We start from the raw sequence: 16224 nt of genomic DNA on the forward strand, positions 1-16224 counted from the left end.
TCTAACTTACATCCAGCTTGTGGGGCATATACACAGACAAGATTCCACATCTCATGTTTGATTTCCAGCTTCAAAATTTTAATGACTCAGCAAGGTGACACCCAGCGAGCATGTTGGTCATGAAGGATGTCACAGATGATGCTTTGTTGTTCTCTCTTGTTCCCCAAGAGTTTTCAGATATCTTGTGTTTATCAGGGTGGTGCTTCCTGAAGTCATAATTATGGGAGTGCATTTCCTTGAACAATTACAGAAACAATCTGGTTGAAGTGGAAATGTTTCAAGGCAAAACGTACATCAGGAGCATTTAGACAGATGTCATATAAGCTTGCAGTTAATGCAAACAGAAGAACAGAAAAATCATTGGTGAAGTTTTCTGTATAAATCAAATCCTGAAGTTACTGATGCTACTGCAATTTAATCCCATAACAGCACCAGCCAGAACTATTTATAAGAGGCACAATAGATCCATGCTTTCTTCTTATGACAACTTCTGACCCACCATCTCAATGCCACAGCAGAACTCAAGACTCATCGTTTCCTCACTTGTTCAACTTCGGTGAATATATAAACTGTAGCTTTAGTTTCTGTTCTCAGCTGACAGGAGTGGCACCCGGAGTGGTCTTGTGTTGTGTGTTTCAGTGTACCTTGGTTGTAATGAGTGTTTATTAGTGTTACTTTTGCCTTCAGCTGAAGCAGTGTTGCTAATCTCATCTGAGTTTACTTGTAGTTTCCTGCATAGTTTCCTAATTTTCTTCAAAGCTACACTAGAAGTTGACTTATCTGTCCATCCTTTTGGAGAAAAATAATCTCATTAATATCATCTAATTTGCAATTATATTTACCATAGACAATTGTGGCATTTAAATGTACGAGACTCTCAGCAACTACTGGAAGATTTAAGGTCACTGTCAAGCACATTTTTGTTAATTCTCAGTTTCCCCCTGTTTCTAATCTAGCTTTGCTCATTTCATCTTTATTAGTTTCAGTGCTCATTTTTATTTTTATTGTAGTCTGTGGGGGGGATGGTATGTTACATAAACTTTACAAAATTACACTTGCTGGATATATTAGTCAACCTAACCCATGTGCTGCTTTCTGAAATATCTTATAAAAATTAAACTAGTGTGGTGGAAAAACACACTGCCTTTTTAAAATAAATTTTGTGAAATCGGTTTGATATATAATCATATATACTTTTAATGATCTAACAGTATACTATCAAATGACTAACAAGAATAATTGTCAGAGAAATATAATGGAAAATCTTATGTAACAGTATATTTCAATAAAAGTACTACTTTTAGTACTACTTTTAGTAGTACTTTTCAGTTTCTGTCCAGCACTGAAGAGCTTACTGCACCAATACTTTCACAAAGACATGACAAAACTCTACAGTTCAAGGAAATTCAGTTATTATTAATAACAATAGTAATAAAAACCAAACACAGAAACATCTCTCACACTTTCACAGCACAGATTGCAAATGTAATAAAGTACTGACTTTCATTATGACATATGAAGAAAAGAAAATGCTCTGACAGCAGCGAGTGAGCAGACACTTTCACAACCACAGACTGACACTGTGAAAAAATGTTTGAAAACTGACAGGTGAGTGAGACAGTTCATCAGGCTTAGAGCGGTATGGTAAGTTTGTAACCACATTTGGTTTTTGTACAGTAAAAAATGCTGCAACACGCACAAACAGGACTGTGATAGTGTCGCTACCCAATGTTCTACACAAGAGAGTCAAAGGTGACAAAATACTGGGAGAGATAAAAGACTACAATTGTTTTTTTTACTACAGCCTGTGCAAAGTCACGGAAAACTACCTACAACTCTAAGAAAACAATCAGGTAATCAGATGATCCCAGGTAAGTGAATAAATGCCAGGAGAGTTGTTGGCTGAGAGAGATTTTCCTTACAGATGGAGTGATGGAGAGCAGGCAGGATGAATCTGTTCAGAGGAAACCTGAGCACTGAATGGCCCCCGGGTCACATCTGGCCCATTGCTGTGTCTGAACAGCTTTTTGAAGGTCAATGGCATGTTAGAATTCAAAACAAACAACATATATCATGCAGTTTGTCCCATTTTAACCACCAAATACTTTTTGATGGCTTATGTTTCTATGGAAAGACCAGCTTCCTTATTTCCCGTAAAATGGCAACAAATAGTAAAATATTTCTGCTTTCTCATGTTTATAATTGCTCATTACATAAATTTGGATTACATACTCCATTACTGGATATGAGCTGTGTGTTAAGAAATTCAGTAAAATATTTAGATGGAATGATTTTTTTTAAATAATATAAGTTGAAACATTAGGAATATTGCTATTTTGTCACATGAAAACAGCTGGTAATAATCCCTGATCAGTGTGTGAAGCTTCTTTCCAGACATCTAAACTAAGACTTTAAGGAGGACACACAGTCGAGACTATATCTGACACCGGAACATAAGCTGTCAAAGTAAAGCAGGAAATAGAAATTGCTGACTTGACACTGACAGAAAAGTAAACAAATACAGTGACGGAGACCAGACAGAGAAACAAACACGGAGACAAAAGATCAAGACAGACTTGATACAAAAGGGAACTAACCAGACGAAGGAACAAAGAACTAGAAACATAAATAACTAAAGTAGGAAGCAGAGGGGAAAAATACCAAAAACCAAAGGACTAAGCAATAAAGAACTAAAATATAATCATATAATAGAACGAATAAAAGGAATGAATAAAAAACCTACATGAACTCAAGACACTGGGTCCAAACCCAAGGAGCCTAACACAGCAAAGTAAAAAATTACTACATCAGTAATGGAAAGAGAATTTTAAAGATAAGTGTGGATTTTCCACACCGTCGTTCCTTACACACAATCCTAGGGCTTCTACATTAGGGACTGTAAGACTGTAAACCATCTTTACCCTGAGATATGAACACAAAGAAACTTGCAAAATAAGTATTTGAGAAACAGTCACAATGTAGCCTGACCCAAAACCTGATTATGAACTTTTCATCATAGTCACAAAGATGTGCTTTTGGCTTTTAATTTTTAGGGTATTTAAAACTTCGGACAGCAAATGTTTACTGTAAACTGGTTTGTCATTGCTCACTTCCGATAGTCTGGTAATTTTTGCATAATGTAAATGTTTCCAATTTACTTTCACTGTGACTGACTTCCTGTATGAGAAACATGTGACAACTGTGACAGTAACTTTAAGCTAGCAGCACAAAGATGGGTTCATATCTTTGCAAATGAATTTGTTACACAGTGTTAACGTTGTATTTGAAGTGCTTATTCCAGATCTGGAGTATTACTGTGTGTGATCATCCATTTGAATGAATGATAACAAATCTCATGACAATCTAATAGGCATTGAGGGCCCATTCTAACCCCCATCTTTGAGGCTAATTACTGAATGATTGTACCATCTATGATCTGATAAAGCTCAAACTGGGTGATGAGGAAGTAGAACTTCTCTTTGACTCTTTCTCTTTGCAAATACTTCTTCCTTTTCTTGGTTTGCCACATATCCCCATAATGTGAGATCTGTCTCTTTCTGACAGACTCTGTTTACTTGAAAGTGGACAAAATCAGCAACACTATGCAATTTGCAAGTCATCTTCTTTTTGTCATAGTTTGTTTGATCTTTATTATTTATTTATGTATTTATTTCTTTTTTACTTTTAAGTTATTACAATCAGAACAGACTGGACTGGATAGGACTGAATATTTAATATGTAAATATTTCATGTGTGTCTTTTCCATCTGGCGCATATATATATGTGTGTGTGTATATATATATATATATATATATATATATATATATATACACACACACACATATACACAACCACAAATAACCATGTGCAGAATTAACAGAAGTACTCACCCATGTAGCCGTCTACTGGAGAACATTATCTCTAAAGCATTACATCGATGCAATCGAATTTCACAACTTTCAAATATTACACAATGAAAATAAATATAAACATTTGATATAAGATTTTACGGAAAAAAAAGTTTACACTTGTTTTGACAGCACAGAGTGAATCTGGAGATGTCACATGTGTACACATCTTGTGTTCAACATTTTCACACCCACAACCAAATAACGCTGACAGGAAATGCTAGAAAGTAGCATTCGATAGTCAAGGTGTTAAGCTCAGTTTTCCACCACGACAGACACTTTTGCAAACCAGTTTTTGTCACAAACTATGCTCACAACGCAACACCTGCGTACGGGGTTGTGACAGTAATATTGAGCAATATTTTTCACAGACCCAAGCAGACAGGACACTGGGCAGAGTACAGCACCTCAACTTTAACTATAAGTTATGAAGCTGGATAACATACAGTGCTGATCTTTACAATTATTGATTTTGGTTTACGCCTGCTGTAATAAACTTTGATAATATGAATAAATTCAATAAAGGCAACAGGCAATGAAGTTGATTTTACTGGAGAACTTTGTTGAACCTTTCTGTTTCTGGTTTCTGCATTGCCCAGTTACTTCTGCTTTGATTGTGTAACTTTTTTTTAATGTTTATCTTCCATTTCTTTTCATCTTCCTCCTTTCATAGTTTGCTGAAGAGTAATAGGAACTCTCACTGAATGTTGTCAGTGCTGTTGTCAGGAACAGAACTTCTCTGCAGGGTAATTTTACTTTTATGGCCACGTAACACTGGAAATGTCAGGTTAGCAAGCAAGAACGGACTGCTTCATGTAACTGAACGCTCCTGCAGAAATGCAGCGATAGACTGCAGAGTTAATATCAGGTGCAGTTTTTTTGCTGTAGTGGTGGAGATCACCATGCAGGTGTTTAATTTCATTCCAGTAAAGTAGTTTACATTCAAAACACTTTAGAGGTTTGCAAAAAGCAGGTCATTGTGAATGCTTGCATTTATTCCCTGAAAAAACAGCTGAATAAAGTCGTGGGTGGCAAACATAAGGCCCAGGGGCCCGAATCGAACCAGCGAACACTTGAATTTGGCCCACAGGACAGTTTCGGAAAATATCAAAAAGTGCATAGATTTTGAATTTCAACTTTGATACGATTTACAGCTTTTCCTATTGATAAAGACTGCCCACACCTATACTATACCAATGTAATTGCCAAAGAGATAAACAATTAAACTATTATTAATGAGCCCACATTAAATGAACATATTTATAATTTATAACATATTTTATAATTACAGGACAGCCTCAGTGAACTATCAAAATTTTTTCTGTAATTTTAAACATTTATCATGTTGTTTTACTGGTTCAGCCATTTAAAGTGGATTCAGAGCTGGGTGAAATATACCAGCAATGACTGGCTGGATATTAAAGATCCTTGGTCGACACAACTTTGCATTTCTTTGTTGCAATTAGATGAATTTTTTTTTTCTTATGCAGTGATAGAGCAGCATCTGCTAGACTAGATCAAACACTGATTAGTCCTCTGACTTGCAGCCTGTGGGTGCTTTTCTAGCACATGCACACATGAAACCATGAGGCCAAAATATTCCTTTGGTTACGACTAAACACCTAAACAAGTGTTCATATTATCATCAGGCAATTTTTTATCACAATAACAAACTAAACCAACACAAAAACACAACAGAAAAACGATAAAAATGCTAAACGTAAACATACTCTGTGTCTGATTTGGGTTGACGAGAAACTATGACCTCGGAGTACGTGACGTCGTCAACATACACGCTCTCTCTGAGTTTGTAATTGGTTAAAGGAGAGACATCTCTGGACGGTTTCACTTTGATGTCAGAGTACACCACATCCTGTGAATACATGTAAGAAAATATGATACTTGCTCTCTTGTAATTAAAAAAACTATGGCAGGACAACAGCATAAATATAAATTAAATGTATCTGACCAAAACGTATTCATTCAAGTTCAAAAATGGACCCTCAAACCATGGAGCTCACCTGGTCTCTCTCAGTTGCAGATGATTGTGACTCTCTCTCTGGACCAGTCGTACCTGAAAGACATACATGTTTCGTTACAGAAAAATGAAAATAATTTAAGTATTTACAAAACCAATTAGTGGAAATTGTTGTGCATGTTCTTACCAATGACGAAACGAAACCCAGCGGAAGAATGGCGTCTGAGCAAACGAGACAAAAGTGATTTTGGTGATTTAGAAGAGAAGTTTGGTTTTTAGCTACAATTATAAGTTTTGATCAATCTGATGATTATAGTTTAATTGCTGTTTGGTCCGTGAAACAGCAATTAAACAGAAACAGCAAACAGTTTCCCAGAGTCTAAAGTTTCTTAAGGCTTAAAGTCTTGACCATAAAATGGATTTCCTTCCTTTATGGTGAATTTTGGCCACAAAGACGATGGATCCCTCAAATATGATTCAGTCAACAGTAGTCTCTATAATACAAATAACACACGAGAACATACACTCACCTTCTAATGCGGATGAAATAAAGCATGGCCACCATGATCGCTAACAGCAACAAGACAGCAGTCACTATAGCAAGAACTATTCCTGCTGACAATGGTTTCGTTTCTGGCGGAATAAAGTATGATTATAGTCCACAACTCATTAACATTAAACTAACATTAAACCAGCCTACTAACAAAAACTAGCTTTCATGTTTTACAGCATAAACATTTTAACTAAACATGGAAACTTTAATCATGAGTAATATTAGATGTTGGTCAAAATTTCTGATGTTAAAATGAATACGACACAAAAGCAGAAAAAAGTTATTCAAACTGAATGTTTGGTTTGTGTCAGCTAAATTTTGAAGATTTTACCTAATAAATATTACCTCATATATAACATTAAATGTTGTTTTGGCAGCTCAGTGTATAAAAGCAGTTAGTCTTACCTCGAACAACAAGTTTGGTGGTTCCTTCAAATGTACCACTGGGAAAAGTGGAAATGCTGCAGATATAGGATCCTGCATCTTTCATTTCTAGAGCCTTAATTATCAACGAATGTTTATCAAACGCCACTCTCTCCTTCAGTGGACTCTCAGAAATATTCACTCCAAACATACTGTTGAAAACAATGAGAGTGACTTTCTTTTTTCCTGTTCCTTCTTCATCCTGGAGAGCCCACTGAACCTGAGTAACATTGGTATGTGTTGGTCCTTGGATTAACTGACAGCTCAGGGTGACATCATTTCCAATGTATCCAGTCACTTGAGGTGAGACTTCGACTCTTTGTGCCACAAAAACTGCCAAAAGGTAAATGACGACAGAAAGATGAGGGGGAAGAGAGACGAAAATAGAAAAGAGATCAGGTTTCAAACTGGTATTTATTCATTATGTTTTCAAGCATTTCTAGCATAGCATGAGTGTTTTAGAAAATCTGGTAAAAACATAAAACTGGGTCTTACCTGGGAAAAATGTAATGTAAATTAGCTGAATCAGCAGGTGAGATTGTCCGTTGCACATTTTCATTGTACACAACAACAGGAACTAACAACACAGAAAAAGAACACTTACAAATCATACAGGATCTCTGATTAGGTATGTCAGCTTTCAAGATAAACTCAAAGAAACTTACAGAGTTACAAACAGAGGGATCCGTAACCTTTTAGTTCAGTCCAAGGCTAAAACCTGGAGACTAGACTGAAACATTAGACCACTGAAAAAAAGAGAGTTTGCAAAGAGGAACATAGGCTGATTTAAGTTCTTAAATGCAGCAGTAAACAAAACGAGACATTTCCCATAAAACCACAGGCTCAAATAACTCTGTTGACTAAGACGCAATGAAACTTGGGGTGGGGTGAAACTTGTCTTTTTTTTTTTTAAATAATTGTATCTGCCTACAGCTATCCACCAGGAAAATGTACATTCAAATAAAAAAAACTTACCCGTTAAGGGGAGAAAGAACGGCACTGCCACGTCAGAAACCAATTTGTCATCCATCAGAACTCTTACTGGAAATGTACCCAAACCATTACACAGTGATCTTTAACTTTGTGATTTTCAGCTCAGTCCTATGTAGTGAGCATGATGTCAGGTTACTCCTCTCTGCCTCCTTTCATGTTCTGCTCAACGGGGACCTCGTGTGGTCAAATCAGGGTGATCTCGGTTAGATACTGAGCTATGATGACTTTGTTTTATTGCCACATGAGAAAAATGCTGATAAAATGCTTGAACACATGTGCATTTAGCCAAATCCCAGTTTGAGCCTGTGGGAGCATTTTGAGGATGTAGGGCTCGAACTATTCCATTTTCTATTACATAAATGAAACATTTGCAGGTGTAGAAATGTCCGCGCTTTCGTTCGAAGTTAACATCACTTTAACAATAAATATTAACTGCCGGACGTGGTGACATTGGTTGTTTTTTAGGGCACATACATATATGGATATGCATGTGACAAAAATGGGGGTATTATACACTTCTGCTTTTTCAGCACACAGAATAGATCTCTGCATTTAACCTTCATGTGGATTGTCCTAACTTTAAAGTTTAAAGGTTGACTTTGCATTGAAAAATGTGTCCATGGGCATATGAACATATCACATAAAACTACCTTGAGGACTGTATTTTACTACAGAGACTGAAAACAGCAAAAGCCTGACTGTTACTGCTGGTGATAAGGTTTTCAAAACTGTGGTTGAAGTGGTTGACATGTCTGCTGTTTGCTTGTGGTTTGATGGTTAGTACATGTCTGTGACTTCAACATCCTCACTTCTGACTGTCAACCTGCTTGCTTGACAAGGTCTAATTAATGATAAGAGAAAGAAAGATTAAAGAAAACACACACACAACATCAATTCCTGTGGTGGCTCATGGACTCAGTGAGTCTATAAATGAGTTTCATGTGTGAGTTCAGAGTTACTTTATTTATCTAACTCAGTTATTTACATGCTATTACCATCCGCATGTTGTTCTTCATTCTGCCTGACTATCTGCTCAACTCTAGTGTGGGCAGTGACATATTAAACTGAGCTCTAGGCTCAGACTGTTTTTTTTTTGACTGCCACTTGTGATTACGGAAGTTATAAAGATCAGCTGAAATACTACCTCATTTTTGTGTGTCTGCAGCATACTGAGTGGCCCAACAATGCAAGCCTAGTTCCCACCGTGGCTTTTAGCTTCTTTAAAACTTTAAATAGGATCCCGAATGATAACAGTACAAAACAAAAAATTTAGCGCCTCATATCAGTGAGCTCTCATTGGGCCTCCTGAAGAAAGCATCAGCTCAGAGAGGCGCATATCGTTATCTCCACCAGAGTCGAAGGCTACATTAGTCTCAGATGAACAACTGGGTAATCAGGTCATGGATGCAAAGCTTTGTGAGTTTCAAGTTGTTTGAACTCAGCTTGCTTTGCACATGTGAATTAGAAATGTGCACAGCAAGGTGGAAATAACTGATGCAGGCACAACTCTGCATCCTGAGCTGTACTCAAGTCAAAACACACACAATTGTTTCTTATCACAGACAGTGGTCACTGAAAACTCAGTGCTTTGATTTAGTTCAAATATGGACCCAAATGCAAAAAGCTGTATTATAAAAGGTGATATTAAACAAAGGAGAATAATTCAAAAATGCTAGTTACAGGAATACAATTAAATTAAAGTAAATTAAATAAAAAAATCTTTAGAGGGCTGACTAGGGAAGTGGAGACTGTTGGTAATAATGATAATCTCAGGGGGAAGCAAAACTTAAAAAGAACCACAAGAGTCAACCAGCTGCTGAAGTAAAATGGGAAAATAACTTATTAGACACTGACTAAACACAGAAAGAAGAAACTCACAGTAAAACGTGGCACAGAGATGATTGATTTGGCAGATGCAAAGCCAAAGGGGAATGCTGCCACAGACAAGAACTGAACCTGCAACTTTCTACTTGTTGAGCAAATTTTTTAACCACTAAAGCTCTCCACTAGACTGAGAATAAATGGAGAAACCAGAGACTCAATGATTTTAATAACGAATCCAACTTATAACGTATAAGATGCAAGAATAAAAAAAATGGGGAATAAACCTAAAGCGAACCTATACTCAACTAAAACCAGTGGGTCCCTGATTACTGTAAACATAGTGGTGACGTATTCAAGAAAAAATGAAATCCACATCAGCACTGGTAATATTTGTGCTGCTGATCAGTTTCTCCCAAAATATTCTCGCAGGTCTTGAGTGAAGCCATGAAACACTGCGACCTGTGGTTTTCCACAGTGGACAGTCAGTGTTGGTTACAATAAAAAAGCATTTATGACCTTATAATTCATTAAAGCAGTCAAAACTTTTATTGCATCCAATAGATCACACAACAAGTGTGAGATACAAATCAACACAAGTTAATGATTACTGATCTGTTTAAGTAATCCTATCGAGGAGTGATGAGTGGTAGCATCAAAGTATGCTTCTGCGAAATAATGATTTATACAAAGTGGTTGATTTTTTAATTAAGCATCCAGAGTCACTTATCGGGGAAAAGAACCTGAAAGGAAAAACAAAACAGGCTAAATTAATTAAATTATAAAAACAGATAAAGCAATGATACAAAAATACTTTGTGCCTTAACAATAAGGCAAACAAATAGAAATAATTTATCTCACTGGTCATATCTCACATGCTCTTTGTCTTATATTAGCCCTTTCAGAGTGAGTGCATAGATGACCAACCCTGAGGATGACCCACAGGGAGCAATGCAGGATGCTTTAGTGAGAAAAGAGAACAACTGCCATCACTACATTGTAAAATATATGAAATGATGACAAAATAAAGGCTGTACTATTATTGAATTAGTGCATTCTTTGGTTTCTTACCTCTCAGATCCAGAACTGTGGAGCTTTCCATCATGGTCACTGCGTTTTTGGCAGTGCAGGTGTAATTTCCAGTGTTTTCTGCCCCTAACCTCTCTATGATATACAACGAGTTATTAACATGCGTCTCATTGCCATTAAACATCCAGCTGAAGTGTGCTGGTGGGACCGAGTCTGCGGTGCACTGCAACGTTATACTGTGACCTTGAGGAGCAGCTGAGGGTCCGCTGATCAACACGTTGTATGGTCCAACTGCACAATTAAAATACAGTGTTAGGGACATTCAGACTATTACTGCTAATATAGCTGTCTTTAAAAAAAAGTTTAAAGTAAATTAATTTTAACTTGATTTATTCATGTTTTCTTTAATAGAAACACTGTGAATGCACGGTGAATGCTCACAGCTGACAGTGAGATTATGGGTTGCAGTCATGGTGCTGACCGGGTTGCTGACTCTACACTGATAGGTGCCGCGGTCAGAAATGTGAACAGGCTGTATGGATGCTGTCTTGTTGTCCAAGGAAAAGCTGACACCGCCACTGGGATTAAGAGGCTGGCCATCTTTTATCCACTCTCTGGAGCTGATGGAGCCAGTGGCCTCACAGGTGAGGTTGGTGGAGCTTTCATCTTCTTATCAGGATGGCTGTGGGGCTGCGGATGGTGGCTCCAGATGATAAAAAGTGTCAACTTTGGGTGAAATGATGGAAAAAGAAGCAACACAGTTTGTGTGAAACATATATGTGTCACTTTAAGTAACATTTTGTGTGACAGTAACTTTAAAATGACATAAATCTATCAAACAGCTTCACCTTCATGATTTCATTGGGTCATAATACATTAATTATGTTCCAATTTCAGATAGATTTTTAACTGTCTAACATTTAAAATGGTAGATATTTATTTTTCTGTTTGAATTTCTATTATTTTTTATTATTAAAGTGTACAAGCATGAATATCGTGGTGGTAGAGTGTAATTGAACTGCATCCTGTAAATCCAGTGCAATCTAACAACAACCCAAACTTTAATTTATATGTTAGTCCTTTGGGACCCTGTTTCACACACTTTCCCTCTCAGTATAAGCACACACTCTGTTTTCCTTGTCATGTTTGTTTTATGAATGTGTTATCAAAAGGAAATTCAAAAGGAGTTTTGCATGTTTGACTATCATCAGGCATTTACTCGTGTAGGGCACACAAGGTTTGGTGCTATATAAATGTATAAAGACTAACCCACCATACACAGTCAGATTGGTCCTCCCCTGTTTTGGCAGCCCTGCATCTGGTGTGATGGTGATAGTGTTCTCCCTGCTGTCCTCCAGTGCCAGGTTTCTGAGCTCTAGGGACCCTGTGGCTCGGTCTAATGAGATCCTGCCGGCATATCCAGGATCAGTGATGTTGATGCTGGTGGAACTGATGATGTTCACCCCATTGAACCTCCAGCTTACTGAGAGGAATGGTTTCTCTGGAGGTCTGAGAGTGGTGGTGAACTTCACTGTGCCTGCTACAGCTCCACTCAGGGGTCCAGTGGGTAATATACCCTCACCTACACACATACCTGATTAACACAAAAAGAAATACAGAAGACTGAAACCCCCCCCCCCCATTCCTTTATTTCTGTCTACACATCATGTGAATTTAGCCTACCTGATAAAAGAAGCATAACAGCAGTCCATAGGATGGTCTTGTCCAATACTGAATTTTCTGACATTGTCTGTCTGCCTTCTGAAATCAAAAACAGAAAGAGTCTCAGGAGCTCTTGCTCTTTTATTGACCCACATCACAGGACCCTCTACAGCCCCCCACTCAGTAAGGAAAACCACTAAGATCCTTTGTGACACTGTTGTGTTGTGTGTACATACATACAGAAATGGAATTTGGAAAAAAAACAGGATTTAATCTGAACAGGAAAAAAAAACAAAACACGATCAAGCTTTTGACAGACCATATAAAATGCACCTTATTCAAGTATAGATGGATAAACTAATTTTGCACAAGTTTTCTCCAAATGTTTTAGCCTTAGACAAAAAATTAAATAAAAAAAATGGTAGGGGGCATATCCTGCCGGCATATTCAGGATCAGCTTCTGTACTAAAATAAAACAACTTTAAAATGTAATGACTGCATTCCCTTCCTAGTTCTTTTATTTCTTCTAAAGCAAAGTATTTGTGAATTATTTTTTAAACATATATAAACATCTGAAGAAGGTTTATGAGTCATGATGCTGGTGGTGCCTTTTATGTTAACGGAGAGTTTTATGTGCTCCCCGCTAAGTGGGTTTGGGTCTCTTTTGGGTGCAACTGCAGTGATCCATAGCTTTCCTTGCAGAGGAGGATCAAAGAGGAGACACTCAGACTCCTTCAGACAGCCTTATAAACAAATCATTTCCTTTAGTGCTTCCAGAATGAACGATTTATTAAAAGAAATAAAGATCTTATGTAATGTGTAAATAATTCCTTTGTAATCATTCATGCACAATGAAGTATTGTTCGACTTGTATGACTGCCCTAATGCTGTGAGGCAACCATCAGATCAGCTGAAGAGATAAATTATTGACAGTGTGTCACAGTATAGTTCCTGAAAACATAATTATAATGTGTTTTTGTGAGTGGGCATTGCATTGTAAATATGATATTATACAGTAAACTGGGTGTGTTAGGGATTTAAATAACTGTAGCAACATTTCTATTGTGACCTGCAGTAAAAACTATATTTTGTTACACAGGTAAATTCATTTTCTTATAGATGCACTGGTGTCATAATGTATTAGAGCACAATTCTTTTTACATTTTGTCAAAAAAACATTTAAAATTACAAAAATTAGTCAATCAGAATAACAGAAGAGAAATGATTTGTCCCACATTTTGTTAGTTTAAATCACTGTAAATCTGTTATTTTGTTCATATAATTTTATAATAATATATTTGCTCACATAATTTCAAATATAAGAATAATTGTATTCCATTTTAGGCGTTTTTCATATATCGAGTAATTTTCTTATGTTTTTTATGATTCCTGCATATTTTGTGTGGCTTGATATGCCACAATAATATCTATCAGACAAAACCTACAGCTTAACAAATTAAGCAAACCTTATGATATAGTAACAGTGAATGAATCTTAAGTCTGTTCTATAAAACAAATGCAAATTTGAGACTTTTACCTAAAATGACGCTCTGTGATGTATTTATCCAATTATTTTACTCTGGCTTCAGAGAAATGCTTCTGTATACTGTATGATAAATTAAATTCAGGTGTATGTATTTGAATATAACATATTTAGTTGTTTGGATCACTTTGAGTTCTAAATTAGACCTCACCTCTACAACACACGTGCAATTTTTAAGTAGAGGGAAAATAAATAACTCTAATAATAGATATATAAATACCTTCAAAATATGGTGAAAATGTTAAACTACAGAAATGTTTTCATTATGAAATTTGTTAAAGAACAATTATAATATAAGAAAACTGAGATTAGTGACTGTATCAACAACAATGACAACAATAAAAACATTTGTTAAATAATAAGTATTTAGAAGAAAATATGGATTGAGAGCTTGAAATATTTGCCATCAAAGCACTTCTATCACAAGCTGATGCTGATTCAATGAGAATAACATTAATGTAACAATATTAATATGCCACAACTCTCAGATAAATCAGATTAATCCATTTTCATAATGTTGGTTTGCCATGTTTAAACTGTGAAGGTTCCCTTCAGTGAGTTACCCTCTTATTATCAAAGATCATTTTCTGTTGTTTCATGTGCATTATCAATATATTTGCAAAGTCTAGTAAACGGGATGGTGATTTTCCATCTGGATCTACAAAAAGTACTGGGAACCAGCAATCCTTTCAGCAGCAGGATGGAGAGAGCTACAGACTGCAAAAAATAACTGTCACTACATTTGCATTGTTTTTCTCCAACACAGTTAGCATTAATTTAGTCAGTATATGCAAGAAACAATGGCAATTTATTTTAAGAATCAACAGGGCAAACAGTTTGGGAACTTCCTGCATAATCTGGAATTTCTTTGACACTTATAAGATAATAATATAAAGATAAAAGCTAGAATCACTTAATACTTTCAAATTACATCAACTGACTAAAGCTCATTAAATAAAAAGTGAATTTAAGATATGGCACATGAAAAGAGTAAAAGAGATAAGCAGTTTAAGAATATTGTTATTGCTGTATGAGCTTTAAAGATAAGATTAGCTGAGTAACATTCAAAGAAATGCAGAGAAACTTGACCTTATGTATGTGGTCATCACCATCTGATGAAGAAGTGACCAATATTGTGAGCATTAATTTGGCTGGAAAGCATTACAATCAGCTTATCACCTTTATCGTTACAGTATCTAACATCAACACTCACAGCTTGTAAAATTAGATAAGGTGATGCTTTCTTTGTGTACAATCAACCCCCTCTGTGACTGCATTCACAGAGTCACTCAATTTCCTTTCAAACCAACAGTCAGCCATAAAATGCCGGCTCACTGGGAGGAAATTTCGTCAACAGTGCCTCATCAGTCCTGCAATCAGCCCACTCCACCTCCAGTGTGATCACTGTCAGTGTGACCAGTATCAGTGTGAGTGTGAATGCAAAGCGAAGCCAACACTTCCTCAAGTCGTTTGATCATTGTAGTGTTTCTGAGTCTATAAGATTAATCCATTTAGATTAAACATTTTGACAGCTATGGGATGAATTTCATCTGTGTGGCGTTTGTGCACTGATGTTTGGTCCCCCCTATGCCTGTGTGGATTCTTTCTGGCTTCCTCCCACAATCCAGACACATGCATGTTAAGATTAAATGGTGATTTTTAATGGCGATTCACAGCCATAGCTGTAAATGTGAATGGTTGTCTGTCTCTGTATCTTGTAAGCTGTGACAAATTAGTGACATCTCCAGGGTGTACCTCCCCTCTTTTCTCATGATAGCTGGGATATTCTACAGGCAACTGACCCTCAACTGGATACGCAGAAGAAAACTGATAGATGAACGGATCAAACTGCAGGGAAATGTGGTACACAATTTGCTGGTTTGCATCTGCAGATTACAAATATTCTCCCAATAAGCTAAGGCTGCATTAACATGGTCTTTTGTTTTGTTGGCTTTTTGCCTGTTGGATAGTGATGTTAAAGATGGATAGGAAAGTAGGGAGAGAGAAAGATGGGAAAGACACACAGCAAAGGGATGTGGATTGAGCTTGAACCCAGGACACTGCTCTTCAGCCTTCAGCAGCATGCGGCCTCATGTCCACCCACTGACCTGAAATGGTGCTCAATTTGGTGGCCTTAATACAGGCTGGAAAAAACTTCATACTTGTATTGCTTTTTTTTGTTTTTTGTTTTTGCCTATTTTCACAAGTGAAGTTAGGTGTATTTATCCCTCTGTAGTAAGCTGTGACAGAAGCAATCATACAAAAGGCACTCTTTTTAAAAGCTTTATTGGGAATGCATATACATACAGATACA

At 36.6% G+C, this 16224-nt stretch overlaps 2 protein-coding genes across 2 annotated transcripts; both read right to left on the bottom strand.

Moving 5' to 3' along the window:
* Positions 1 to 1395: 1395 nt before the first annotated feature.
* LOC146377969 (nectin-4-like) lies at positions 1396 to 7970 on the bottom strand. Its single transcript, XM_084943535.1, has 8 exons — positions 7838 to 7970; positions 7528 to 7608; positions 7358 to 7439; positions 6845 to 7195; positions 6417 to 6519; positions 6074 to 6108; positions 5930 to 5982; positions 1396 to 5781 (listed from the first exon to the last, which is right to left on the bottom strand). Exons 3-8 carry the CDS (start codon positions 7419 to 7421, stop codon positions 5623 to 5625), a joined length of 765 nt encoding a protein of 254 aa, XP_084799661.1. The 5' UTR covers positions 7422 to 7439; positions 7528 to 7608; positions 7838 to 7970; the 3' UTR covers positions 1396 to 5622.
* Positions 7971 to 10563: 2593 nt separating this feature from the next.
* On the bottom strand, positions 10564 to 12452 carry LOC146377970 (cell adhesion molecule CEACAM1-like). The gene is given in 6 exon segments (XM_084942632.1): positions 10564 to 10637; positions 10748 to 10996; positions 11147 to 11375; positions 11377 to 11426; positions 11982 to 12299; positions 12389 to 12452. Coding segments are annotated over 6 exon segments (984 nt in total).
* Between the last annotated feature and the right edge of the window lie 3772 nt (positions 12453 to 16224).

This window comes from Perissodus microlepis, chromosome 11, assembly GCF_051167445.1.
Source record: "Perissodus microlepis isolate ML-2025 ecotype Zambia chromosome 11, ASM5116744v1, whole genome shotgun sequence".
Classification (NCBI taxonomy): domain Eukaryota; kingdom Metazoa; phylum Chordata; class Actinopteri; order Cichliformes; family Cichlidae; genus Perissodus; species Perissodus microlepis.